Source organism: Phalacrocorax carbo, chromosome 18 (assembly GCF_963921805.1).
Source record: "Phalacrocorax carbo chromosome 18, bPhaCar2.1, whole genome shotgun sequence".
In the NCBI taxonomy this organism is placed as follows: Eukaryota; Metazoa; Chordata; class Aves; order Suliformes; family Phalacrocoracidae; genus Phalacrocorax; species Phalacrocorax carbo.
This window is the reverse complement of record NC_087530.1, coordinates 12,273,086-12,300,501: the sequence shown is the minus strand read 5'-3', so window position 1 is coordinate 12,300,501 and position 27,416 is coordinate 12,273,086. Positions and strand designations below refer to the sequence as shown.

The following is a 27,416-nucleotide window of genomic DNA, read 5'->3' as shown; positions in this document are numbered from 1 at the left end:
TCACCGGGTGGTTTGTCTGTTGCCCTTCGTTGCCAGAGGCTGAGACCGCACGCCCCAGCTCCCGCTCAGGCTATGGCCCGGCCCGCCCTCCCCGGGGGTCTGTGCCCGGGCACGGGGGTGGGGCGGTGGCGGCTCCGGGGGGGCAGAGCCGCGGCCGGCAGAGGACGGAGGGGGGCGGGCGGAGGGGGCCGGACAGCCCCGTCCCGCCCCGGGGCCGCCCCCGGCCGCCCGGTGAGAGCCCGGGCGGGGAGGTGCAGCCCGCGCCGCCGGCCATGGCGTACCGGGAGCTGGTGAGGCGCTGGCACCAGGGCGTGCTGGCGGCCGACGGCGGGGACTGGGAGGCCGCCCTGGACATCTTCTCCGGCATCCCGGAGCCGCCGGCCAGGATCTGTTTCAACATGGGCTGCGTGCAGCTGCTGGCGGGGCGGCCCGCGGAGGCCCTGCGGGTGAGCGGCGGGCGGGGGAGCCGGGGGGGGGGCCGGGGGCGGCCGCCCCGTTCCGATTTCTGCGGGGATACCGCTGCGGCTCACACTGCCCGCAGCGCGGCATTCCTCACGCCGCACGCGCAGCGGCACCGAGCCGGGGCAGGTGCGGGGCAGGGAGCCGCGCGCGTCCCCGCACAGCGCTCCGCGGCCCGCCGCGAACCCGCGGCGCCGGAGACCCGCTCCCGCTGGACAGGGGCGGCCGCTGCCTGCGCTGGGGCCGGCGGGCGAGCGCCCCGAGGAGAAGCCTCCTTACCCCGGCCCCTAGCGCGGCTGCCCGGCGGCACGGGCGGAGCCGCGGGCGGGACAGTCGCTATAAGGCACTGCTGTCCCTTACACGACGGTGCCAGGGAGCTTCTTTCTAGCCCTGAGGAATGGGCGTGGACTGGGAAGAAGCTCGGCTATGCTTCCACATAGGTCAAGAGTTGGTTGTTTTTTCTCTTGTTTAGCACGGTAAAGCAGACTGTTCAAGCAAGGTGTGCTGTGGGGGCCGTGGGAGAACCAGCCGCCACCTCACCCAGAGGCCCAGTCACTCCCTGACCTCTTGCAACATCTTTCCACCCCACAAAGCTATCCCTGTCTAGACAGTACCAGGAAAGTCTAGGGTTTCAGGCTTGATTCGTTATCTGCCTGCCACCTCTTTGCAATGAGAAGTGAAGGAGCACACCTATCTTTTTCAGAAAGCCGTTATGATAGTTTTGCCAGCACAGTGTTACTCTGAACCATCAGCCATGAGCTGCTGCCACCTTTGCTAGTACTTACCTGTATTTAGCTGGGAAACTGGACCAGAAATACTAACTTGCAGGTGCAGTGTGAAGCCCTTCAGCTTTCTCCCTTTCACCCCTTCACATAATCACCGCAGTAGGCTGCTTCAGGCAGCCTTCCCCCTTTGGTCTGGCCCCGCTGCTCCCGCTGTCAGGGCAAACCCTGCTCCAGGCAACGTGGTTTTCTCATGACAAGATGCTGGATGGCAAATCTATCTCATTTGTTATGTCCAGTCCGTTTTTCCCAAGGAAGGATAAAAACCTGAAGTTCAGCACATACAGAGCCAAGACCTGTAAGATGACTTGGACTTGTCTCCTGCCCCTCAGCCCAGATCGCAGCCCTGCGCTTGTCAGTCCAGAGGAGCTGGTCACGAGCCTGGAGACAGCTTCTGCGCGCCGCGCAAGCGCAGCCTGGACGTGGCTGGCGGGGTGGATACACGCAGGCATCAACAGGAGGGTTCCTAACTGATCTTTGGGATGGGTCTGTGTTTTTTTTTTTTCCTTAGGCATTTGATAAAACCATTGCAAAGGACAGCTCCCTAGCCGTCGGCTTCTTTCAGAGAGGGTTTGTCCATCTGCAGCTGGAAAGGTAAGTGAGGCACATGTCCGTTTCAGTCTTCAGTTTTCTCCTTTTAGTCATACTTTATTTCTAAACCTAAATGATTCTATGACTCAAAAACCCACTTCTTCCAGTAATCTTAAACAGTTCATAAGGTCTAGTTTGGCCTTGTAAACTGTGTCACAGGTCAGCAAGCCTTATCTCTGGTAAGACTGAAAAGATACGTGCTGCACAACTCTGGGGCCCCAGGAGCGGCTAGTATGTGACATTACTGTCCCACACACACAGAGAAAGAAGCTGCTTCTATATGAAGGGCTGCCAGGAGGTTACATTGCCATTCAGATTTTCTTTGGGAATGAAAAAAACAATTGTGCTGTTTGGTGTGTCTTCACATTGTACACAGGAGTCTGGCCTTCCTAAAAATGCAGTCTGCCCACAGCATCTGACTCTCACTCTGCTGACAGTGGATGTTGTGGGCCTGATCTCAGGCTCACTGATTTAATGTTGGGAGTGCTCCACTAGTGCCATGGGCTTGATTACTTGTTGTTTCCAGGGTTAAATCACAGTGACATCCTGCACACAGAGATGGGTGGAGGTTTTTACAGGTCCTTTCTTACCTGCAAAGTTCAGTTATTTTCTTTCCTGTTATTTTCCCCATATTTTCCAGACCTTAATTTCCAGAAAATTTCTATCTTTATTTCTGGGAGGGAGTTAAAGTGAGCAGTTCTACACTCACGGATGGCGCGCCAAGCAGCTACATGCTCTGTGCCTCTGTCTGACAGCAGACCTGCAGTCAGGGATGCTGGAGCCCCAGCCAGCACACTGGAGCTGCTCTGCTCTGCTCCCAGTGCTGTGCCACAGCTGGCAGAAGTGGAGCAAGCCTGCCCCAAGTGCACACACTGTGCAGCAGGTCAAGGGCAATGCAGCTGCAGACCTGCCCCCCGCCCAAGGAGGTGACAGCCACCAGCACCCCCATGGCTCCTTCCCTCATGAGATGCTGCTCCCACCCACCCACATCCACTGGGCACCTTCTCCTGGCTGTGCTCACTGGGCCTTGGTTGGATGACCGCTGCACAACCCATCATTTCACCTCCTGCAGCCTCAGTGGGAACCTGTTTTGGTTTCAGTTGCATAGCTGGTGTAAATTCAGACTAATTCCCATATCCCTAGAGTTTCTCTAAACTTGTGCTCATGTTGCTCTGGCCATGCATGTACACTCATCGTCATCAGGGGTTTCCCAGCCCTCGCTTCTCCCCTAACACAGAACTGTCAGCAGCAAGCTGGGCAAGGAGCTCACAGCATTTGTTAATCTCTGTTCTTTACATTTCTCCTCCTTGGAACTGCAACTCTATTTCAGGTATCAAAACCTAGTGATTATCCCTATCAGTAAAACTGTGCAGATAATCCTAGATACACCATGTTCGTTTTGTTCTAACTGCCAACAAGGAGAGGACAAGGAATTTTCTGTGGTTGCAAGATGACACGGGTCTCTGATGCAGCTCTCCCCATCCAGACTACAGAGGAGAATATATTTTATTTGCTAGATTGATTTTTGAACTTCTTAATTATAGTCTTCACCTTTTTTAGTTTCAGTTTCTTCTGTTATCTCTGCATATTGTAGGTACGAAGAAGCTCTCTCTGACTATCATATGGCCTTCAGTCATCTAAGAAAAAATCCCTTCATTGATTACAAGCAGCTGGGGCTGAGGCACATACTCTATGCATGGGAGGTAAGAGTCAATCTGTCTCAGCAGTCCTTCCCTTCTGCTGGGGTGTTCATCAGGTGTTCAGCAGCAGGCATGAGTAACCCAAGAGCTTTTCAATACAGTACATTAGAACAGTAAAAACTTTCTGCTTGACTTTTTTTTATTTTAAAGCAACTTAATCATGAAAGTCATAAAACCATGTCATCTCTGTAAACTTTAGCAAATTATGCAGTTTGAAAAGTAAAACTGTTCAGAGCAGATGCACAGGAATTTGTACGTTGGAGGGGGTTTAGCTTATCTATGCATGTAATATTTATGCTTACAGGCAAGCAAATATGCATGTAAGTTTTGTAAACTCCTCAGATCTAAAAGCTGAAGTAGGTAGAAGTATAGACGTATGGGAACAAAATCGGACCATAATCATAGAACCATAGAATCATTAAGGTTGGAAAAGACCTCTAGGACCATCAAGTCCAACCATCAGCCCAGCACCACCAAGTCTCCTAAACCATGGCCCCAAGTGCCACGTCTACACGGTTTTTGAATGCCTCCAGGGATGGTGACTCCCCCACCTCCCTGGGCAGCCTGTGCCAGGGCCTGACCACTCTTTCAGTAAAGGCATTTTTCCTAATCTCCAACCCAAACCTCCCCTGACGCAGCCTGAGGCCGTTCCCTCTCGTCCTGTCACTGGTGACTTGGGAGCAGAGACCAGCCCCCCCCTCACTCCAGCCCCTCTCAGGCAGCTGCAGAGAGCGAGAAGGGCTCCCCTCAGCCCCCCCTTCTCCAGGCTAAACCCCCCCAGCCCCCTCAGCCGCCCCCCAGCACACCTGTGCTCCAGACCCTGCCCCAGCCCCGCTGCCCTTCTCTGGACACGCTCCAGCCCCTCAAGGGCCTTCTTGTCCCGAGGGGCCCAACCCTGAGCCCAGCACTCGAGGTGGGGCCTCCCCAGGGCCGAGCACAGGGGCCCCATCCCTGCCCGGCTCCTGCTGGCCACACCAGTGCTGGCACAAGCCCGGGGGCTGGTGGCCTCCTTGGCCACCCGGGCACTGCTGGCTCATGCCCAGCCGGCTGTCAGCCAGCACCCCCAGGGCCTTCCCCGCCGGGCACTTCCCAGCCCCTCTGCCCCAGGCCTGGGGCGCTGCCTGGGGTTGGTGTGACCCAAGGGCAGGACCCGGCACTGGGCCTTGTTAAACCTCACACAACTGGCCTTGGCCCATGGATCCAGCCTGTCCAGGTCCCCCTGCAGAGCCTTCCTGCCCTCCAGCAGATCAACACTCCTGCCCAGCTTGGTGTCATCTGCAAACGTACAGAGGGTGCCCTCGATCTCCTTGTCCAGATCACTGATAAGGACATTAAACAGGATCGGCCCCAACACAGCCCTGGGTGACACTGCCAGCTGGATTCAGCTCCATTCACCACAGCTCTCTGAGCTCGGTCATTCAGCCAGAATGAATTTTTACCCAGTGAAGAATACACCTGTGTAAGCTGTGAGCCACCAGCTCTTCTTGGAGAATGCTGCAGGAGAGACGGTGTCAAAAGCTTTGCTAAAGTCCAGGTGGATAACATCTACAGGTTTTCCCTCATCCACTAGGCAGGTCAGGTTGGTCAGGCAGGACCTGCCTCACATGAAGCTGTGCTGGCTGGGCCTGATCCCCTGGCTGTCCTGCACATGCCGTGTGAGCTCACTCAAGATTAATTGCTCCGTAACCTTCCCCAGTACTGAGGTGAGGCTGACTGGCCTGTAGTTCCTCACATCCTCCCTCCAGCCCTTCTTGTAGAGGGGCATCACATCAGCAAGCCTCCAGTCATCTGGGACCTCCTCTGTTCACCAGGACTGATGATAAGTGATGGAGTGTGCCTTGGCGAGCTCCTCTGACAGCTTCCTCAGTACTCTCGGGTGGATCCCATCCGGCCCCATGGACTTGTGAGTGTCCAGGTGGAGCAGCAGGTCATAAAACTGCTTCTTTCTGGATTATGGGGTGTTTGTTCTGCTCCCTGTCCCTGTCTTCCAGCTCAGGGGGCTGAATGCCCCCGGGATAATTGGTCTGACTATTAAAGACTGAGGCAAAGAAGGCATCAGGTACCTCAGCCTTCTCCTCATCCTTGGTGGCAGTGTTCCCCCTGCATCCAACAGAGGATGGAGGTTCTCCTTGGCTCTGTTTTTGTTGTTAATGTATTTGTAAAAACATTTTTTGTTATCTCTTACAACAGTGGCCAGGTTGTAGCTAGGCTTTTGCCTTTCTAATATTCTCTCTGCATGACCTGACGAGATCCCTGTACTCTTAAGTTGCCTGCCTCTTCTTCCAGAAGCGGTAAACTCTTCTTTTTTTTCTGGAGTCCCAGAAAAAATGGTTTTGCTGCTTTAGAAAGGGTCCTCAGCACAATCCTCTGTTCTGGAGCCCTTCACCTCAGTGGCACATAATGAAGACTCTAAGAAACTTGTGCACATGGAAGCCTGTCTTTCCTACTGCAGCAGCTGGTCTTAACGTTACCTTTTTTTACCTTACGCACTGGGCTGCGAGCTGTGTTCTGCTTCTGTAACACCTCACACTGCAGCTCTTATGCTGTTATGTGGAGTCAACCTGCCACATCCTGTACAAAAAAGATCTCAGTCCAAATTGATTGTAAATATTTGTAATGTTTGGAATGTAAAAGACTCCTCGAAACTGTACTTTACTGCAAGGGTTCATTTTGTATTCTGTCCTGAGTCCACACACACAGATTGAAGAGCAGATACTGGAAGTCATTGTAAAACTCAAGTCAAGCATGCCCAGAAATCCGTCCTTCAGTCTCAGTCAATTTTCATGCACTTTATACCTGGCAGGCAGAAGCTGTCCGTGGCATTGGTGGTATTACCCAAACCTCACTGTTTTTAACAGTTTCAGTGCCACAGCACTGCCTTCTCTGAACTCAACACACACTTAGAAACAACAGATTCCCTTTGAAAGGTGCAGGGCTGCAGGAGTGTCCCGAGGCCACTGGGAGGAGATTGGTACCCTTTGTGGTGTGAACGCACAGGCACTCGTTCCACAGGCTCTAGGCATTGCCAGGACATGTGCACTCACTGTGCTGACACTCCGGACTCAGGATCTGCATCCTGAGTCGACTGTATCTCGCTCTTACGTCTACCTGCCGCTCATTTCTCAAAATACACGAACATAATCATCCTGCAGACCTGTGCCATCAGCTTTCCCCGTGCATGACCTCTCACATGCTGCATCTGATCTTCTCAAGGGGAGGAGATATGCTGTACAGTTTGAAAATCCAGAAATATTTGCCTCTTGAAGGCTACACCACCTCTGAGCTGAGTGAGAACTGCTGCCTTGCCTCTGCAAGAGGGAGCATCTCTGCAGTTCCTGTAGATGTTCAGGATGGCTGTTCCCCCACCCACCCCCGAAACAGCAGTCTTCTACTGTCATGATTAAGGAGTGAAGGAAAAGCATTCTATTAGCTGCACCTCTGTCCCAAGCACGGCTTGCATCCAGGTGCCACAAAGCAATTTACTAGCTGATAATGCTATCATATAAAATAGCGACATATCTGGCAGCAAGTCTGTTGGGCCACGCTTCTGCCTTGTGGGCCAGCAGCTTTTCCATACACTGTTGGCCAGTGACAAGACGACATCTCCCACTCTTAATTCCGCATATAGATCAAGGCTTCCCAACATCCAGTCTGTGCTACTCCCACACTTTGCCACTTCACCACTGAGCATACTTACATGCTGCTAAAGGGTGACAAGCTATAGCTGACAGTTTGCACATTTGCAGCCCCTACAATGTGAAATAGTTTCAGTTATGTTATTTTGCAGTGCAAGGGAGTCAGAATTACTCTGCACAGCAAAAACATTCCCTCTTTGCATACCCCAAAAAATCCCATGCAACTTGCCAAGAAAATCTTTGCTGGTCTTTCAGGTACAGGAAGGATAAGATAAAAACTTGTGTGGTATCAGTCTTTGTCTGGTGTTCCCTATGACTGTCCTTGGCTTGAGCAGAGCTAGCAGCTCTAGCACACCTAGGAACTAGCCTGGAGGTATAGCTTTTATCTCTTCCCACTCTGATTGTGAAGTTTTTCAGCTGTTCTGTTCAAAGTGCCTTTCCTGTGGCCAGTGGGGAGTAGATTGGTGCTACTGTTGTATCTGTGGTGTTTCAGTGCCTGGTCCCTGTTTTTTGGCTGAGTTCAGTAAGTTGTATTGGGTGTCTGCTCAGTCTCAGCCCTCTGAGTTCTGCTCCCTCCGTGCCCGCTCTAGGTGCTGTACAGCACTGCAGCAGCGCAGTGCCGGCTGCAGCAGTGGCAGGAGGCCAGAGTCACCCTAGATCAGGCTGTTGTATGGAGACCTGAAGGAAGAACAGCAATCCTGGACCTAGCCCTTGAGCGGGTGCAGGTAAGACCACCTCTGTGAGTTCCTGGGTATGTGCTTTGGGCTTAAGTTAAGAAATACAATATAAGAATGTGCTAATTATTGTATGTTTGGGTTTTCCTGTCTACCCACCTGCTTGGTGACCTGGTAACAGGGTCTAAGCCATTTGCATGTGATGCTCTACCAAACCAGTGCTTCAGCTAATCAACTCTGTCCTCCCTAGGTGCTTCATAGCGTAGAAACACCATAGCGGAGAGTTATGGGATAACCTTTCAGGTTGGGAATTTTACTTTCTAGTCCCTGCTGTTCCAGAGCTTGGTTCTGTTTGTACTTGTACTGTAAAACAAGTTGCCTTATGCAGTGTTTAAGTTCAGAACGCCTACAAGTGCAGATTTGGAGGGTCTCCATTTTCATGACACTGGCTGACTTTTTTGAGTCCCTTTGGTCTCAGTGACAATTGGTGGCAGCTCAGATATTAATGCTAATCACACTTAGAGGTTAAGTAAAGTGTAAAAGTGTTTTCAGGGTTAGTTCTAAGTAATAGTTTCTTGCTAGACTGTTTTATGAGGGTTCATTATTTTGCTACCTACATACTTCCTCATCTTATTTGTATCCTTTCTAAGGGATAATCACTTTTTTTTAAATCTGATCATCTCTTCTGGCATCATGTTTGTGCTTTACATTAGTGCATTATCTATATTTGCTACTAGCACGCTACTCAGTGGTTGAACAGAGGAGAAGAAAAGACGACGTTTGAAGTCACATAGAAAAACTGCTTAGAGATTTGTTAGTAACAGCTCCGCTTCCCTCCCTTTCCATGTCAACAGAGTTAGTCTTTGACTCAACACAGGGCAGTGACTGCTGAGCTCTTAGTTTGCATGTGCTCATTAAACCTGGGTGACCTTCTTCGAGTTCACAGCTGTAATTTTTCCCCCAACGTCTTCCTGGAGCTGATCTTGCACACACAGGGAAACTATACTTGCTTTTCACTGCCGTTATAATTCATTTAATATTAACTGATGGCTTTTCGTGTATTTGCTTTCCCCGCCCTAGGATTGTCTGTTTTTAGAGCCCATGCAGGTTCCTCTCGGGGAATTTTTCAGACCACGAAAGAAGGAAGTTGAACAGCTGGATTCAAAAGATTTCCTGGGCAAACCCAAGGTAACAGGCATGTGATCGTTAATATTAACAGCAAGCAGAATAAAACTCTTACCTTGTGATGCCGCCAGAGAGCATTGCTGTTGCCCACTCCACTGGTGGAGACCAAAGGGCAGGAAATCAGGGCTTGCAGCCAGTCAAGGCATCTGGGACACAGAAGCCAAAATTTGTAAGAACTGCCACCTTTTCTATAAAAACTGCACTTTGGTGCTAAAAAAACCTTCCCAATCTTCATCGCTTTAAAGTCTGAAAAAGCTGAGCAGGTACTTGGGGAACCTCGTGGTTGTCCTTTTGCTGACAACGATGTTTTCAAGAGGAGCACGTTCTTTCAGCACACTCCTACTCACTGCTGCCTTCCCGGTGGTACAGGCAGGCACTCGGGAGATAAATGCTTTGTCATGTCCTTTAACGCAAGTCAGCAGAGGATTCCTCTGATCCCTCTGTGGCCAGTGCGGTCAGCAGAAGTGCCACAGGCCAGAGGGCTCTGACATGAATAAGGGGAAAGGAAAGTAATTAACTCATGTACTTTTAAAGAAACTTTGGAAAAACTAAAAACACAGGTACAACAGTTGAATCTGTTTTGGGAATCCAGCTCTGCTTTTTCCATTATATGCATGGCTCTACTTTATGCTTGACTTTAGGATGTCAGGAGGAAACAGATCTGAGTAGATAACCTTGTATGAAGTTTCAGAACCTCTTCAGCCTGGATTCAGTCATCACTTTCTCCTCCAACAGGTGATCTCCTCCATCATTCCCAATGATGAGTATATTGGCTTCGAGCCTCTCAGGCCTCAGGTGAGCAGGACATAGCTGTGAAAGGAGCAATGGAGCTGTCACGGAGCTCCAGGTAGGGCCTCAGATCCTAACACCATCAGGGTAAGAACATATTATTGAAAAAAACTGTGCAATATCAGACTGGACCAACAGGGCCTTTCAAAGCCAGGTGGTAGGCTTCGGCATTGGCTGGAAGAGAGTCAGCAATGTGAGTCTCCAGCCCTTTGAAGGTGCATTTTTGTCTCTTTACCATGTCTGAAGAGCAGTGGAGACTTTGCTATGCTCAACACATGTTTGGCCAGCACTTTAGTAAATTTGTCAGCATAAGCACGGCTGGTTTGCACTATAATGAGTTTCTTAGAGCCAAGGGTAGGGGAAAAAATTTTGTTACTTGCCTCCTGCTGGGATAAAGAAGGAGGGGGAGAAATGGAAGGCACATCCTGGTAAGGTGTGGAGCAGCAGACTTCTATCTGGGTGGTGGGTGGTGTGACAAATGTGGTCAAAAGCAAAGACAAAATAACACAGAGGGTATTCAGAGGGACAGTAATTAAGGTGTCACTGTTGCTATATAACGTACAGTTATAAATAGATGCTGTTTTTCCCCCACAGAAACAGGGCTTTTATGAACCCAGTGTTGATACTCTGCGGTAAGTGTTCGGTTCTACCCTGCTCTAACCCTTCTCTTGCTATTTCTATTCAGAAGGTCATGTTTTGTTCTCTGATGTCTTTGTCTGGAGGCTGTAGGATCCACGCCCATTTCTCACCAAGGGTGGAGTGAATGACAAATTTGCAAAGGCTTGTGTGGCTGCAAAAGACAGTGCAGTTCTGTAGCACCTCTCATGCAAGAATCTCAGAGCAGTTTGCAGGAGCTGATTCAATAGTCTTGGGAGACAGGCATGGATCGTGCTATGGCTGAGGAATGGAAGCAGAGAGAGGTGTGGAACTTGCGCAGGTCCATGGCAGAGGATGCTCAGCTGTCCCGCCCTAGTTCCCAGGACAATGTCTCCAAATACGTGCTCCCAGCCATGCTGTGTTGAGCCAAAATCAGCCCTGGTTCAAAAAACATGAAAGTCATTTGTTTTGGTGATACTGTACCAACAGTATTTCAAGGCTGATTTTAATAATTTTTTTTTTAATACGGTGGATGTTTATTAGTATAATGAAAACAGGACAGTTGTGTTTGGGAAATCAGTGTTTTCCAAGCTCCTTTTGTTCCCAGTTGGACCAAAGTAGCAGTGGAAACATAATTCCCCAACACCTGAAACTTTTGGCACATGCCAGTTTGGATCGGTGCAGTGTCCTGGATCAAAGCCATCCAGCACCAGAACTCCAGGGTTAGTAAAGGTGCTTTTGTTCTTTCTTTCCAGAGACAGTGAGTCAGGCTACTATCGAGTTTTGTCCCATTATTGCCCTGAGGACTCAGAGAAGTTGGCAGTGAAAGCCAGCAGTTTGGTCTTTGTGCTGACGAGAGGAGCGGATGGCTGGGCTACAGCCATACATGATGGACAGGTAAAGCAAACGGGTGGGCTCTCCAGCCCATCCCACCAGCAGAGACCCACAGCCCTGCCTGTGAACAGGAGCTTGCTGCAACCCTCTGAGCACATTCCTTGGGGACCCACGTGTAGCACTGCAGGGCAGAGGATGAGTTCGGGAGCTCATTCCCACGGACCAGTTGCTAGCCGTAGATTTCTCTGACACTTGGCTCTCACTAGCTTCTGCCATTCACCTCTGTAGCACCCCAAGGGCCTTTTTTCAGGCGCTTGTGCTCTCCACCATACAGGATCCTCTTGTGGAATCATGTAGGATAACAGACCTCAGCAAGGACCACTGTTTAGAGCAGTATTTGTCACCTGAGAGCTCTAACAGAGCCAAGGAGACAGGTTGGTCCTTACCTGGTGTGTAGTGCCTCTGTTAAATTAACTTTGGGAAGGTTTTGGGAGGGTTTCAGCTGTGCAGGCAGGTTTTATAAAGGGCTCTAGAGGAGACCTAAAGAATGAAAGCCCAGCAAATCTGACATCTTTCTGCAGACTAGGGAACTATAGTGTAAACAGATGGAATAGAAACAGATAAATATGACAAAATGGAATATTTTTTTGTTGACAGAAGCCATTTCTCTCATGTCTGCACTGACTTTTCCAAAGGACTTAGGTATACCTGGATTAGGTTGAGCCAGAGAATGTATTATCTGCCTATATTTAAAAAAAAAAAAAGCAAAAAGATTCTTCAAGACCACTAAAAAAACCAGTGAGCTGTTTGAGCGAGAGGGGCAGTGCTCTGAGGACTGACAACAGGTTAAAATACAGAAGTGAAAAGTGGGCATAAAGGAACAGATTTTTCTTTCTTTCTTTTTTTTTTTTTTTCCAAAGAAAGGATGTCCCCACAGAGAATCTGCTGTGATCTAAGCATTTAGCATATTCCTAAGTGATATAGTAATAGGGATAGTGGTATAGTGCTTCTTAAGGTGATCACGTTTGATGACAGACAATCAAACCATTCAGCATAGCCTGAAGCATCTGGAGCTAACAGTAAGCAATTGCAGAAGTATTTGAATGTGCTGGTTGATTGCTCAGTGAAGTGTCAGATGAAATTCAAAGTCAAAGTAAAATAATAGACAGTGAGGTGAAAAAAAAAGCGTAATTACTCACAATGATCAGTTGAAATGAATAGCCCTGTAGCAGTGATTGTCAGAAGACACAGAAATGCTGCTGGACTGGCATCCCTCAACATCCTTGCTGCTCTCTTCCTAAGCATCCGTTTTAGGAGCAGCGTGTTGGGCTTGGTGGGTGTTTAGCCTGTTACATCACAGGCACTCAGTTAGCACCACTGCTTTCAGCACAAAAAGATGCAAGAGGACCCTTGGATTTTGTTCCTCAATTTCTGAGCACAAACCTACCTAAAAGGGTTACCGTACCTGACCCTGGGCCCTCCATGGGCACATTCGTGTTGCAGTAGGGTGAGCGGGCAGTGGTGTTTGGCAAGGGCAGAAGCAGTGCGGAGTGGGTCTAACAGAAGATGGGGCTGGGTGGGATGGGGCTGCATCTGCTGCAGCAGCAGCTCCTGTCTCACGCTGCTCTGCTTTCTGTCCTGCAGAAGCTGCGGATACCGAGCTCTCTCCTGGAGCCTGCCTCAAAGATGGATAAATGGGTGAGCTGACAACCTGGCAACCAGGGACGAGGAGGGAACCAAGAAATACATTTGGGATATTTGTTTTCAAGATTATCACAGGATAAAACAACTGTGTAAGAGAAGCATAGAGTGTTTCAGCTCAGACACCTTGAGTGAAAACCAAGTGCTCTTGAACTGGAAGAACAGAAGAGTTAAGAGCAGGAAAAATGTTTTTTTTTCCTGTACATCAGATCTCTTTACAGCAAAATCTGGGGGCTTGGATACATACCCAAGCCACAATGGCTTTTATCGCAGGCTGATCTAGGCGGTGTTGTCTTTTATTCGCTGTGGGCTGATGGAGCACACAAATATGAGCAGCTGCCGCAGCTCTCCTGACCCACTGTAACTTGCTGAGCCATGGGAACACAATGATGAATTTGAGGGCTTGCGACATTTTTTTGTTCAGCCTGCTCCTGTGATGTCTGCAGCCACTAGATGTAGCACAGAAGCAGGTAAGGAGTGCTCATATGTTCTAGTTCACCAGCAGAATGAGAGCAGGTTAATCTCCTGCAGTGGAGTAGTAATATCTTAAACAGGCACTGCTTTTTGCCGAGTTCCATGCACCTAAGCCCTAAACCCTCACCTTTGACTTAGGAAAACTCCCTTCATCTCCTGTGTCCACCACAGGCATATCTACACATGTTCCAAATAATTTTCCATCTGAACCCAATGTGGAAAGGTGCAACCCCTATTCCCTGTGAAATTTTTGAAGCACATGGTTGTTCTGATGTTGCTATGATTTAAACCCCACCACCCCCATACCACCCGAATGAATCCATGGCCATAGCACACACTTAGGCATTTGCCCCATGGATGTGTCACTACGAACCAGCCCAAGTTCCCACATGAGCTGGCAGATCATGGGGAGAGCCCTCAGTGCAGTATGAGAAGCCTCCTCCTGCTCCAGCACCAATCCAGCAAGGGTCAGGAGGCCAAGGAAGCATCCCACCAAACCTCTCATTGCCCCTGCTACCCACGAGAGCTGCAGAGGCCATTGAGAGCCTGAGAGCTCTGCCTCATCCAGCCAGTTAATGAATTGGTCTCCCTGGGGCTCCCTCTGGGGTTACATTGAGAAATTTGTAACTGGACAAGGAGATCGAGGGCACCCTCTGTACGTTTGCAGATGACACCAAGCTGGGCAGGAGTGTCGATCTGCTGGAGGGCAGGAGGGCTCTGCAGAGGGACCTGGGCAGGCTGGATCGATGGGCCAAGGCCAGTTGTGTGAGGTTTAACAAGGCCCAGTGCCGGGTCCTGCCCTTGGGTCACACCAACCCCAGGCAGCGCCCCAGGCCTGGGGCAGAGGGGCTGGGAAGTGCCCGGCGGAGAAGGCCCTGGGGGTGCTGGCTGACAGCCGGCTGGGCATGAGCCAGCAGTGCCCGGGTGGCCAAGGAGGCCACCAGCCCCCGGGCTTGTGTCAGCACTGGGGTGGCCAGCAGGGGCCGGGCAGGGATGGGGCCCCTGTGCTCGGCCCTGGGGAGGCCCCACCTCGAATGCTGGGCTCAGGTTTGGGCCCCTCGGGACAAGAAGGGCCTGGAGGGGCTGGAGCGTGTCCAGAGAAGGGCAGCGGGGCTGGGGCAGGGTCTGGAGCACAAGTGTGCTGGGGGGCGGCTGAGGGGGCTGGGGGGGTTTAGCCTGGAGCAGAGGGGGCTGAGGGGAGCCCTTCTCGCTCTCTGCAGCTGCCTGAGAGGGGCTGGAGTGAGGGGGGGGCTGGTCTCTGCTCCCAAGTCACCAGTGACAGGACGAGAGGGAACGGCCTCAGGCTGCATCAGGGGAGGTTTGGGTTGGAGATTAGGAAATGTTACTTCACTGAAAGGGTTGTCAGGCACTGGCACAGGCTGCCCAGAGAGGTGGGGGAGTCACCATCCCTGGGGGTGTTCAAAAACCGTGTAGATGTGGCATTTGGGGACATGGTTTAGGAGACATGGTGGTGTTGAGTTGATGGTTGGACTTGACGGTCCTAGAGGTCTTTTCCAACCTTTATGATTCTATTGCTGCGGCCTCCGTCATGCACACCAGCTTTGCCCAGTCTCTGGTGTCTTCTGCTTACTCCTTTCTGATGTTGTTCTGTTGCAGAAAATCAGCAATGGGATTCCTCTCCCTCCCGCCCAGGTGCCTCCCAGTAGACTCCAAGTGAAGCAGAAGCCAGGTAGTGCCCTGGGCCAGGGCCCTCAGTGGGTGTTATGTGGAGCTGTGCCTAAACCCCCCTGCTCGAGGTGTGCGTGGGGAGGCTGGTTGCCCGCAGCAGCCATGGCTGCCTGTGTGCTAGCGGATTGCAGTAGAGCTGCTGGGGGCCTCTGCTCTTGTTTTGTTCTGCAGAACCTCCTGGGAGAGAAGATGCCTCTGCAAATGATGCTAGTGCCCAAATGGACTTCAAGGTAAGGTATTTCATAACCCAAAGCTGGCACAGCCTCAATAGATCAAGGCTGCGACAAGTGCAATAATCCTGGCCAGATCCTCCAAAATTCCTCAGCTGCCCCAAAATCACTGGAAAAAGGTCTTCCTCTGCCCATTTTCCCATTCCAAAGAGAGGGTCCCATGTAGTCTTTCTTTCATCACTCCCAAGTTTGTGGCCATACAATTTTGTGAGGCAGCCCAAGGTTGAGGCTTACCAGGGCAGTGCCCTTTTGTGCCCTCCAAAGGAGCCAAGAGCCGCAGACACAGCAGCATTCTCAGGCACACACTGTACAGCCCACTTTGTGAGAGAGCGCTGTCTTTGGGCTACCTGCTGCCCCTTTCCCCCTCGTCCTGTGTGGCATTTTCTGTCCCTGTCAGTCCGGGTACCGCAGTTGTTCATATTTGCATTCTTCTGGGATGATGTCCTCTGATGCACCTCCGTGTCATTACCAACCCCTGTGCGTGATGCAGCTTGAATCACTCCTGCGTCCACATGGGGACAGCCCCTCTCTGGCAGTGCCAGCTGCAGATCAGCTTTGCCACCCTTCCTTGTAGGGCTTTTGGAGTAATTTTTTGTCAGCTGTACTTCAGACAGAAGGCAGCAGAACAAGGGGACTTGGCTGCACCTCCCTAGCTGGCTGGAGGAACTGGGGCCCTGCTCATACATGTTTTGGTTTGGGAAGGACCTGTGTGATTGAACTCAGACACAGGCTTCCTGGATCATGGGAGGAATATTTGATCCCAGGCTTTGAATTTGTAGTTCCTCTTCTGAAATTCAGATCTGCATTTTGATGCTGCACTAATGTTACGTGGTACCACTGAATGAGGGGTTGTGTCTGTGTCACCTCTCTTGATATGAGAGCCCTGAATAACCAGACTGTCCACTGTGCCGCATCTTTCAGCAGATCCCACTGACCCATGGAGAAGCTTCATCCAGCACGGACAGACCTGTTGTGCTGAGAGCGCGTTGTGAGTGCACCGTGGTGGTGAGGGCAGGCGAGGTGCCGTCTCTGCCAGACCTGCGGGCTCTGCTGAGGGAGCGGTTTGGCCAGCAGGCAGAGCGAGGGAAGCTGAGGTACGCTGCAGCACAGCCAGGCCCTTGGCACTCTTGGTGCATGAGTATGTGTGACAGGGTGGCAGCAGCCATTCCCCTAAGGATACAGACCTCTGTCTGATCTCCTGAGAACATTTAATTGGGGCCAAAGCACTCTAGCAGAGATTCAGCAAAGATGCGAGCACACAACTTTCCTTGTAGGGCTAACCTTACTACGGTTTTTGGTTTTGAGAACAGAGTGTGCTCTGTGAGCTTTGGAGGCCCATAGGGTCTTTCCCAGGAAACTGTACCATGGTCAAGAGAAATGGGGGAACAGAAGGAAAAACTCTATGCAGCTGCAGCTGCTGTATATTGGATTTTCTCCTGCTCAGCTCAGCCTTTGAGATACACTAGGATCAATGCAGAGCAGTTTGGAAGTTGGTCTGGGGTGAGGTCTTCCTGGCTGTGACATTACTGGAGGCACACAGCCAGTGTAGTCAGGAGAGTTTAGGATCTTCCCCTCAAGTACGTGTGTGAGGAGGTGACAGCATCACTCCCTGCCAGAGCCATTTCTGCCCACTGAGCATGCAGGGTGGCCCCATGTCATTGTGCAAGGTGAGAAGCTCAGAGCTGGCTTACAGAGGGGACTTTGAAGATGTTAGAGGGCTAGGCTTGCCTCAAAGTTTGGCTTTAAGTGAGATGACTTGAGCTGTGTTAATGAACCCTTGCAGTTACAGGCATTTGGATGGCAAAGAACTGGGTGCAGTTTTGGGAGAGGAGGATCTAGGGAAGATGTGGCAGCAGCTGACAGATGGCAGGCTGACACTCTGCTGCCAGGTACGTGGGCTGTGACAAGCTTCTCTGCTGTGCTGGACTCAAATCTGCTTTGCCTTGTAACTTCCATGCTGACTTTCTCCTGTAGGACTCGGACTCCCACTCGGGCAGACCCGTCCTCTACCGGATGCTGGCTCAGCACTCTTACCTTGTGCAGGGGCCAGGGGACCTGGAGTTCAGCAAGGGAGATGTGCTGGATATCCTCTCTGAAGGTACCTCTCCAGTCCTGTCTGCAGGCTGTACTGGGGCAGGCTTTTGGGGGCTACTGCAGGGAGGGACTGGCGAATTAGGTGGCTTCTCCGGTGCTGTCTCAGGCTCATACTCTCCGGAGGTACAGGCTTGCACTGGGTTTTGCCCAGAGTTAAATTCCGGCCCTGAAAATTCACTAACCCCACTCATATGGGCCAGGGCTCATCCTGCTCCTTTATGTTTTCCCAGTGAACGAGGACTGGCTGGAGGGACACTGCAATGGCAAGACTGGCATCTTCCCCAAATGCTTTGCAACCCAGACCAGTTGTGGTGCTACCTTCCTATAGCGGACAGGAGCCTTTGTCTGCCCAACTGCACTGTCTCCCAGGGGTGGGAGACACCAGTCCCAGCTCATTTGGGCCACAGCCAGCACAGCCAGGAGCTCTGCTGAACCGGACAAGAGATGTCCCCCACCCACAGATCCCATGGGGTCAGTTCCAGCAGTCTGACAGCATTTTCTACAGCCTGTTCATAGACATGGCATTTTTACCTCAGTGCTTACACTGCCAAAGATGTGCCTGTGCAGGGCAGAGAGAAGCGGGAGGGATCTGGTATTTGGCTATGGGAAGTGTCCACGTGGCAACTCAGACCTCAGGGGCTCAGGCTTCTGGGTGGGAAGAGGTTCCTCTGGATGGAGGTTATCACCCCCTCTCTTGTTGCTCAAGTTCAGGCTGGGAAGGCTGAGCCTCACTCTAATGAAGCTAAGGACAGCAGTCTGTGAGCAGGAGGCAGAGCCCAGTTCCCCCGGCCCTTGGGCCACATATCCTTATCTCCACCAGACAGAGAGACACTGTTCTTTTGGAAGGCTTTCATAACCAGTTTGCAGTGGGGTATGTGGGAGAACACCTTGGATTAGGACCACCATGTATCATCTTCCGCAGCAAATATGCCATGGATCTGCCAGAGCCAAAGGGCTCTGAGCATTTCTCAGCCCAGATGCCTTCAGTTCTTTTCGTAAGCTCTTAAGTCCTGCCTGAATGTTACTGCCTCATGCTGTGTGGGCAGGGGTCTTGTAGCACAGCAGAGAGGTAGCTGTGGAAATAGCCCTGCTCAGACCAGCCCTGGGCTTTGGCAGAGCCTTGAAGGGGCTGGGATGAGGGCTGGCTGGGCAGTGCGGCACTGGGCTGGTGGCTGGAGCTGGGAGGACTGAAATTACTGTCCGGTCCTGCAGCTGAGCTGGACTGGGCTCTGCTGATCTACATAAAACACTCAAGTGCTTGGAGCTGGAACTTGCTATGCATTTGGTGTCTGACAAGGCTGAGCTATGTAACTTGAATATAAAAAAAAACCCCGAGCCAAAGTTGGCAGCTCTTAAATCAACTTCCACTTGTATTTTTCTGCTGAGATATGCCAGTAAATATTTTTAAAGACAGCTCCCAGTGTCTTTGGGAAGATATTCTGTCACATACTACAGAAATCTTGCATATCTTGCACAGGGCAAGATACAGATAAGGTCACCCCTCTCCTCAGATGTTAGGTGGCCACCACTGCTCGCCATGGCTGATTGCCCCCCACGGCTGTCAGGAGAGCAGCCCAGCAGGACAGGAAGTGCCAAGGAAACTGTGCTAGGCTGGTCAGTGACTTTTGGATTGGAAAAACAAAAAGGATTTTACTTCTAGTTGGAATTTATCTGGCTTCATCTAGTCACCAAGCATCAGTCAGCTTTTGTCAGCCAAATTAAAGGAGTCTTTTCCTCTTGGAGATACTTAGAGACCTCAAGACATTTTTGTCAACTTTGACATCTTTACAGAGGTGACCCAATTAGACCTCCTGAGCAATGGAGATGGATCTAATGCCCTCATTCATCTGCACCTTCTTTTGCACCACTTCCCTGCCTGGTTTAGTGGGCAAGATGCCTCTAGTCAGGAGGCTGGGAGCTACTTGGTTTTCCAGAAACACTGGAGGAAAACAGCCACCAGGCCTGCCACCATGGCCAGCACAATGAAGGACACAGCACCTGCCCACAGACTAGGCTGGTGCCCCTTGACGTGTTCCAGAGCCTCTGTGGGGATCATGTTGGTGTAGTTCAGCATGAAGCCCAGCGTCCAGCCGATGTCTGTGTTTGCTGCCTGAGGTGAGAGAAATCATCCAAAAGTGACTCTCCCAGGCACCGGTAGCTTCGGTGCAAGGCACTGCTGGGCACCTCTCCCATGAGCCACCCCAGCTGTGATTTCACACGTGGACCTGCCTGTGGTGAACCTGATCTTACCGGCACCGGTTACAGAGGCCTTTCCTGTGCCTCTTCCCAAGGGCTAAAGGGCAACTGCACATGGATGACTGCTCAGATCCAGATGTGCCTCTGTGACCTCCCCCATGATCGTTTAAATTTGGTCATATTCTGGTTCAAATCAGTCATGGGGCCACCATCACCTCTCTGATGCTTAAGTCAATTCTGCCCAACATCAGAGACCAAAGTGGCCAAATCCTGCTCTGCACTTCTCTGACCCCTTAAAATTAGCTTAAGTTCACACAGAGTAAGTGAGAAACGAGCTGGTGTCAGAGGTTTGGGGACAGGTAAGAGTGAAGCTCTGCTGGGATCACTGGGTAGCAGCCATGAGATGGGGACACATTTCTGATGCAGGGGATTCCAGGGATGCTGCTCCTGAACGTGTCTTCGGGCCAGGGCAAGGATGCAGATGCAGCTGCCAGCCCACTCCCACCACCCCACAGGGTGTTTACCTGCCGGCTGAAGTGGATGTTGCTCCATGTGTGCTCATTGAACTTGTAGCCATCGAGCAGCAGCGTCAAGATGTAATTCGCCACAGAGCAGTATATGTGTAGGTACTTGTCCTGCGGGAAGGCCTCCTCCAGCTGTGGGGCCATCGGGGGCCATGGTGCAACAGGGAACAAAACACATGCTCAGAAACCCTCCATGGCTCAGGGAACAGCAGGACATGTACTTTCTGGGCAGAGATTTGGGATGGGCTGAACACAGGGGTCCTTGCGGCCCTTCACAGGGTTCTCACCTCTCTCCAGTTCTTCTTGCAGAAGGTCTGGACTGTGGAGATGACATCGCTTAGAGACTGCTGGCCAGTCAGGTTCAGGAAGCGGAAGGTGTGGTAGAACCCAGCGAAGGCCTGGGCGATAAGGTGGGATGTTAAAAACTACATCTCCTCCTCACCCCAAAAAGGAGACCCGGGTGCCCCTCTTGACTGGGGTCAGAGTCCCATGTAATTCCCAGGGTTCTGCATCCAGCTCCCACTTGATGCTCTACCAGAAAGTCTGGAGCTGGTGGACAAGCCCTGGGGCTGCTGCTTGCACTCTGAGCTCGCTCAGACTTGCTTCTTGGGACAGGATCTTTGTGTTTCCCTCAGGGAGGGTTGGGACATCGCAGGAGGCAGAAGCCACCTCCCAGCATAGGAGAAGAGGTTTGCAGACCGGACCAGCTCTAGGGTCCCCTCCCTTCCCAGCCTTCCCACAACCAGTGGCAGAGGAGACTCCCACCCTCTATCCTTCCCCACCACCACCGTGGGGACGGAGGCTCCTTACAAAGAACTGTCCCCGCACAGGTGGCTGATAAACCCCGTTGAACCCGCACGTCCTGTTGGCCCCACAGGTGAAGTTGAAGAGTTTCTGGATGGCGGCGCTGCACGCTGCTGGGTCCCCTGTCCCCGTCACTGTGAGGATCTGTGCAGGGCTGCGCGTGCTCGGTGCCTGGACACAGGGACTGTCGTAGAGGTCTGCTGTGGTGATGTTCTCCTGGTATCCCTTGGGGTAGCAGGGGTGCGATATCTGCGGGGCAGATGGGCTGCCCTGGAGACAGTGGGAGCCGTTAGCAGGGTTTGGCCTGGGATGCCAGTGAGACCCTACGCCACAGCCCATCCTGTGCTTAGACATTCCCACAAAGCGGGATCTAGACCCTAGGGGGATTTGAGGAGAAGCAAGACCCATCCTTTGCATGATTAACCTGCCCACGGCTTTTGCTGGTCCCGCTGTTGGCCCCACCACTGAGCTGTGCTGGGGTGGCGATGCCACTGCCAGCCTGTTCCTGAGGGCAGTGCGTGCTCTCTGCCTGCATGGAGAGCTTGTTGCTCTCGATGTTTGCTCTCTCCAAACTGCATCCTGCAGGCCCTAGCCCAGGAAGGAGCAAAGATACATCCCAGCTGCACGCTCCCCAAGTGTCTCCATCTCCCACAGCCCTGGGCTGTGCATTCTGTCTGAGGTGGGACTGGAGGACACTGGTTAGTAGTGGAGCGGTGTGCAGGAGAGGATGTTGGGAAACCTCCCTCTGGGCAGAAATTGAGGAAGGGCAAGTGAATGGGGACAGGGAAGAACCTAAGGATACAGCTGGGCTTGGGAAATGATGAAAAATGCTGTTACATTTCAACATCTCGGGAGAAGGGAGCCCTGGCAGGGAACCACCACCACCTTCCACCCAAATGGGAGAATTTTTTGGTTCAGCTGAGAAAATCTAAGCCTCTCCCAGGTTTTTGGGTTTATGAAAATTCCCAATTCCCTAATGCTTTTTCCACCGGCATGCCCAAAATTTCTGGGAGACATTTTTCATGTCAATGGGAAATGACTGAGCAGATCCTGGTGACCAGTGGCTGTAGCACCTGGTGGAGAGCTGCCAGCAGCTTCTTCAAGGCCTGCGTCTGCCCGTAGCAGAGGTAGCTGTGGGTGTAGAGCAAATAGTTGGTGCCGTATAGCCTGTAGAAGATGGAGGTGTTCTTGTCCTCAATGGTGACTCCAGGCTGGAAGGTTATTTGTGTCGAGGCGCCTCCAAGGTCCAGAGCTCCCAGAACCTCAGTGTCGCGTGGATGTTCCCATTGCCCTGCAAAGGAAAACTGGCCCCATACGACAGCAAGTGTTAGTCTGAACTGGAGGGAGTCACAGTCCCAGACACTTCCCTCAACGTTTTGTGGGCTCAGAAGCCCTGGAGGGACCTTCCACGTCCTGTCTCCCTGTTCAACCCCTCCCTGCCTACATTCTCTTTGACCCACATAGACCTCCATGTAGGACTGAGGTCTGGCTTCTTGGCTGCTGCACATCAGCTGGGATCCAGAGACTTTGAGGAGGGAAAGATTAATGCATGTATCTGGGATCTGGTATTGCTGCATCCCTGTGATACCAAAATAGATCCATATGTAAGTGGAGAGTGCAGGGACAGGCTGAGCTGAGCACAAAGACCCTTGATTCTGTTAATCACATCAGTGGAGCTGAATCTGCAGTTCACAGCTGCAGGCTACATTTATTTGGGTGACTAGTGCCCTAAAACGATATTTTTCCCTCTCCTGGGAATAAAGAAACCTGGATGTAGCTCAGACAGGGATATATATGCTGCTAACCATCCTCTGCCCTCTCCCCTGGCCCGCACCTTGACGAGCGTCTCCAGCAGGTAGTTGACAGTGATCCAGCCAAAGGAGCCCTCCTCGTTCCCCGTGAGGATCTGAGCTCCGCGGAAGTCCACGGGGTACTCGCCAATGGCCTTGGCCACCTCAGCAAAGACCTGCTCGGCCTTGGTGCTGTTCTGGTCCCTGCCCGGGGAAGGAGATAAATACCATGCAGTGGAGGAGGCAATGGCTGGGGAGCTTTCAGCGCAGGGCTGACGGCAAGAGGCTGCCGTCTTCTGCAGAGCGTCAGGGCTGCTCAGAGACAGGGTAAAGGCGCCAAATCCCTCAACTGGTGCGCTGGGAGTCTCCCTAAAAATGCTGCCTGCGGGCTCTGCCTGAGCATGCGGGAAGGTTAATGCAAGCCTGGCAAAGGAGGTTCATCCAGCTCTGGGGCTGCTGCCAGGCTGGGGGTAGAGTGCGCTGGGTGCGTTCCCCGTGGGCACAGCGAGCGGCTCTCTCGGACAGCCTGGTGACTGCGGACATGGGTGCTCTGCCCATCACCATGGCCTGCCTGGGCAGCAGCCCCCATACCCCCGTGCCCCCAGCCCCCTGCACCGGTGACGATGCAGAAACGCCTGGTGGGGCAGGGGTTGGAGGTGCCAGCTCCGGGCAGGGCAGTACCTCAGCAGCCGCATGCCCGCTGTGGCCCCCAGGTAGGTGGGCGTCTCCCGCTGCTGCTTTGCCGGGATGATCTTCATGGCCTTGTCCAGGCAGGTCTTCAGGCTGGCTCCAGCCCCAGCCGGGTTGTCTGCGTAGCTGGAGATGCCGGGTCCTGCAAGAGAGCACCCCGCAGTGCAGCAAGCTCAGTGCCACCCAGGAGGGAGAGGGCAGTGGGGCACACGTTCACCCAGAAAGCCCCCAGGGTTTTTTCCCCGTCTTGCCAGGCTAGTCATGCCCCTGCCAAGGGTGTCCCTGGAAGGGGAGTGCTCAGAGCTGACCTGCCTGGAGGCGGCAGACGCGGCACGGCCACGGCACGCTGCAGGAGCAGGCTGCAAGCTCCTGCTCTGGGTGGAGGCAGAGGGCTGTGGTGTGCGTCTTGTGATGCTGAGCACACGCTTAACCCCAGGGAGGCTGAACTGCCCGAATGTGGCCAGCCAGTCCCGCAGCACTCAGCTGACAAACGGAGCCGTTCCTTATTTCCCTGGCAAAAGCGCAGGCTCCTCTTGGTCCTGCTGGGAGGGCGTGCGGAGCCGATACGCACAGGCAGAGGTGCCCTCTGCATGGCTTGTTTGAGTTCCTATTTTTAGAGGCTGGCATCGGATCTGAGGACTCAACATGGTCCTGCGGTGGGTAGGGACAGGCTCTGGGGTGGAAATATCATTATTTACCTTCCCCAGAGCTTTGCTTACCATTATTGCTATTAGCCCATGCACCCTCTTCATTACACTTTGCCCTCTGACAGACCTTTGCGGTTAACCAGTAACTGCTATACCACCACTGTGGTGCTTGCATTTGAGGTCTAGGCAAGCTCTGAGCCCTCTCGCCTCCTGCCCAGGCACCTCTGCCCTGGTCTGGTGGCCTTTGCCAATCCCAGTCCAGCTCCATGTACCATTGAGCTGACCCTACCTCTCCTCACTAGCCTGGTACTTTCCTCCATATAGACCAGTCCTTGCGCCAAAGCCTTGGAGCACCTTTGCAATGGGAAGAAATGCCCCTTTCTGTATTTATAAATGCACAAGAAATAAATGTCCTTTGAGGCATCTACCATATACCACGCCTGGCATGAACTAACCAACTCGACCTGGCGCTGCGGGACAGTGCTCCTGGCAAGCACCAGGGCAGGGCAGGCCCAGCACCCCCCAGCTGAGCCAGGGTGGGGAGAGGGACAGACACGTCCTGGCACACTCACCGGACACCTTGCAGGCCTCCACCTGGGAGACGATGCCGGTGCCATTCTCCTTGTCTGCGGGCCACTGGTAGATGTAGAGAGCTGTGTGCGTGGAGCCGGCATCAAACACCAGGCCATACTGGGGGAGGCAGAGGGGAAACAGGGTGTCAGGGGATGCAGATCATCTTCACCCACTGCAGAGCGAGTGGAGCTCCAGGATAGCCAGCGGAGTTCCTGGTGGGCAGGGGAACCTCAAGTGGCAAAACAATGAGTGTCACCAGGGCACTGAAAGCCCTGTGGCATTGCAGTCACCAGCTGTGCAGGGGACAAGGCTCCACCACAAGCCCTTTGAGCTGGCATGCTCTGTGATGAAAAGGCTGTATGTGCTGTAGGGCCAGCCACAGTGACCAAACACTGCCAGACCCACCTGGCATGCCAACCTGCACAGGAGTTTGTCCCCATCTTGGTGACAAACAGCACAACCTGCCTGAAACCTGGGGTAAATCCTATACCAAGGGGCAGCTGGCACCCAAGCGAGGGTGGGCAGCTGCGCTCCTCCCAAGGGCCCTACCTTGTTGCTGGGAGGCAGAATCACATCCTTCACATTCACGACACTCAGAATGAGGGCAATGATGCTGAAGGCACAGGTGGCTGCCAGGAGACCTACAATGGCCTTGGCTTTGTAGGCCATTCCTCCTCCAACCTGCAAGAACAACCCCAACCCCCAGCTCACACCTCTGCATTTGCAAGGCCAGTTTGAAATGCCGATCTCATTAATGGGTACTGTCAAGATGGGAATTTCCCCTTCCCTAACAAGGGCTTGAAGCTATTCTCCAGTGCATGGCTGCTCTTATGGGAGGTTCTTGGCAGTCTTAGGGCTGGGATGCCCTCTCCTTCTGAGCACGCCCACCCTGGGGGATTTTCAGATTGGCTTTTTCAGCTCTGCCATCTCACCTGCAGCCCTTCAGGCCCCTCTCTGCACACAGCCAGGACCCCACCCCTCTGCCTTGCTCAAACTACTGGCTGGGTGGCAGGTCAGCATCTCCCTTCCCAGGAGCATCACTGGGGCAAGCATGGCAGTGGCTAACAGGAGTCCCAGACTGGGAGCAGGACCATGCCCTGGCAGGTTCCCAGTGTGGCCATCCCCTCCAGAGATGGATGCAGAGCTGCATCCCTCTGGCACCCACGTGCTGCCGTCATACCTTGCACCACCTCAAAACCCATCCTACAAAAATTGGAACCATCAGGTCACATCTGTTGCCCAACGGTCCCAGACTGCCCTTGAGAAGGTCCTCTCTGCTCCAGGCAAGAGAACAACATCTCCAGCCATGCATCTCCTGCCTGGCCCAGGTCTCCTCAGCTCTTGGTGATGCCATAGCAGGTAAGCAGACACACAGGGATGGTGTCCTTGCCTGCAGGCAATCTCCAAGCCTCTCCTGCAGTCCCAAGGGCAGGCAGAAAGACAGAGGGAGAAAGTTCCCACTGACCCAGGTACACACAGCCCCTTAGCCAAGCTGGCAGCAATAGCATTGCATGGGCAGGCAAGGCCAGTGGGGAATGGAAGAGGTCCTGTGCCTCCTGCTTGTCCAACCAGAGTTCAGCTCCCAGCAGAATCAGCCCTGAGGCATCAGTAAGAAATTGCAGCAGAGATGCAAAGCCAAAGGGTCTGGCTCCCTGCAACCACCTCAGCACATGGCAGCTGACACATGCATGTGCTCAGCACCCCGCAGCTAGTCCAGGTGTTGTTTTCTACCCTCACGGCTCTCCCTCCTCCTCCTGCACTGCCTTGATCCCTGCCACCGGCCGCACAGGCAGCATGCCTGCGGGGAGCCAGCCTGACCTCAATCCATGGGGTTAGGCTGAAAACCAGACTCCAGCGGAGTGGTGGATGCCCGGAGAGCTCTGGACTCAGCCTGGAGAAGTGGTTTAACCCAACAAGTGCTTTGGGTGGCACCTGGGGGCTGTCACTTGGCTACGCAATTCTCCTGGCAGTGCACAAAAGTCCTGCGTGCAGCAGCGGGCGGGAAATGAACTCCACCTGCTCTGGTAGGGACTTATTTCCATTTGACTGGGCGGGAGGCAACATCTGAAGGCAGCACAGAGCTAGCAAGGCCTGGGGAGGAGAGCAGGGCATGGGGAGGGAGCCCAGTGAGTGGAAAACAAGGTGAGAGGTGTGTGAGAAGCTGATCCATGCCCCATCCATGTCCCTTCCGTGCCCCTCTGCCCTCCATAAGCACCTCAAGCAGCCAGTGGCTGCTCCAGCCCTGACCCTCCTGCTCCTCCAGCCGATGGAGCATGCTTATCCCCAACACCCAGCTCTGCTGCTGGCCGGGGGCACCTGGGTCACAGCCCACCCACCACCCCTCCAAGCACAGCCCCCCCTGAGGGGCACCCTAGCCCCCTTCCCTGCCTGTGGCTCACCCAGGCTGCTCCCAGTTGCTGTTCCTGGCACCCACGCTTGTCCCCGTGTCAGCACGTACCTGGAGTGTGGGGCCCCGCTCCTGGGACAAAGGCTGCCCCGAGTCTTCGGTATGGCCCTCCCCTTGGCCCCAGACCAGCAACCTGCCCAGGAGAGCACTTGTCTAGGAGGCAGCAGCGCTGAGGCTGGAGAGCCAGGGTGGAAGTAGTGTCTGGCGTTAACCACTTCGCTGCTGGAGGAGTGGGTCTGCCTGGGAAACCTCCACCCACGGTGGGGGCTCACCGGCGGGCAGCTCCCCATGAAGCTCACAACGAGCCCAGCCTGCACCTCTGCCCCTCAGGGAGCCTGTAAGCAGGCTGGC

General features: G+C 53.1%; 2 protein-coding genes across 4 annotated transcripts; one reads left to right on the top strand and one right to left on the bottom strand.

The window, feature by feature from the left end:
- The first annotated feature begins 119 nt into the window (after positions 1-119).
- Positions 120-18,847, top strand: NOXA1 (NADPH oxidase activator 1). Of its 2 annotated transcripts, none has more exons than XM_064468686.1 (15): positions 120-446; positions 1,753-1,835; positions 3,427-3,535; positions 7,758-7,892; positions 8,922-9,029; positions 9,762-9,821; positions 10,410-10,447; positions 11,168-11,309; positions 12,891-12,944; positions 15,039-15,111; positions 15,282-15,340; positions 16,265-16,434; positions 17,124-17,229; positions 17,315-17,438; positions 17,665-18,847. In XM_064468686.1, the coding sequence occupies exons 1-15, from the start codon at positions 273-275 to the stop codon at positions 17,760-17,762; spliced, it is 1,533 nt and encodes a 510-aa protein (XP_064324756.1). In that variant the 5' UTR covers positions 120-272; the 3' UTR covers positions 17,763-18,847. The 2 variants fall into 2 exon arrangements, with proteins under 2 accessions (XP_064324756.1, XP_064324755.1); XM_064468685.1 differs by having other exon boundaries at positions 16,262-16,434.
- On the bottom strand, positions 18,269-27,193 carry ENTPD8 (ectonucleoside triphosphate diphosphohydrolase 8). Of its 2 annotated transcripts, none has more exons than XM_064468689.1 (10): positions 27,117-27,193; positions 25,208-25,339; positions 24,658-24,775; positions 23,430-23,580; positions 22,793-22,952; positions 22,032-22,262; positions 20,965-21,228; positions 20,442-20,552; positions 20,155-20,286; positions 18,269-19,544 (listed from the first exon to the last, which is right to left on the bottom strand). In XM_064468689.1, exons 2-10 carry the CDS (start codon positions 25,325-25,327, stop codon positions 19,353-19,355), a joined length of 1,479 nt encoding a protein of 492 aa, XP_064324759.1. In that variant the 5' UTR covers positions 25,328-25,339; positions 27,117-27,193; the 3' UTR covers positions 18,269-19,352. The 2 variants fall into 2 exon arrangements, with proteins under 2 accessions (XP_064324759.1, XP_064324757.1); XM_064468687.1 differs by having other exon boundaries at positions 27,058-27,134.
- Between the last annotated feature and the right edge of the window lie 223 nt (positions 27,194-27,416).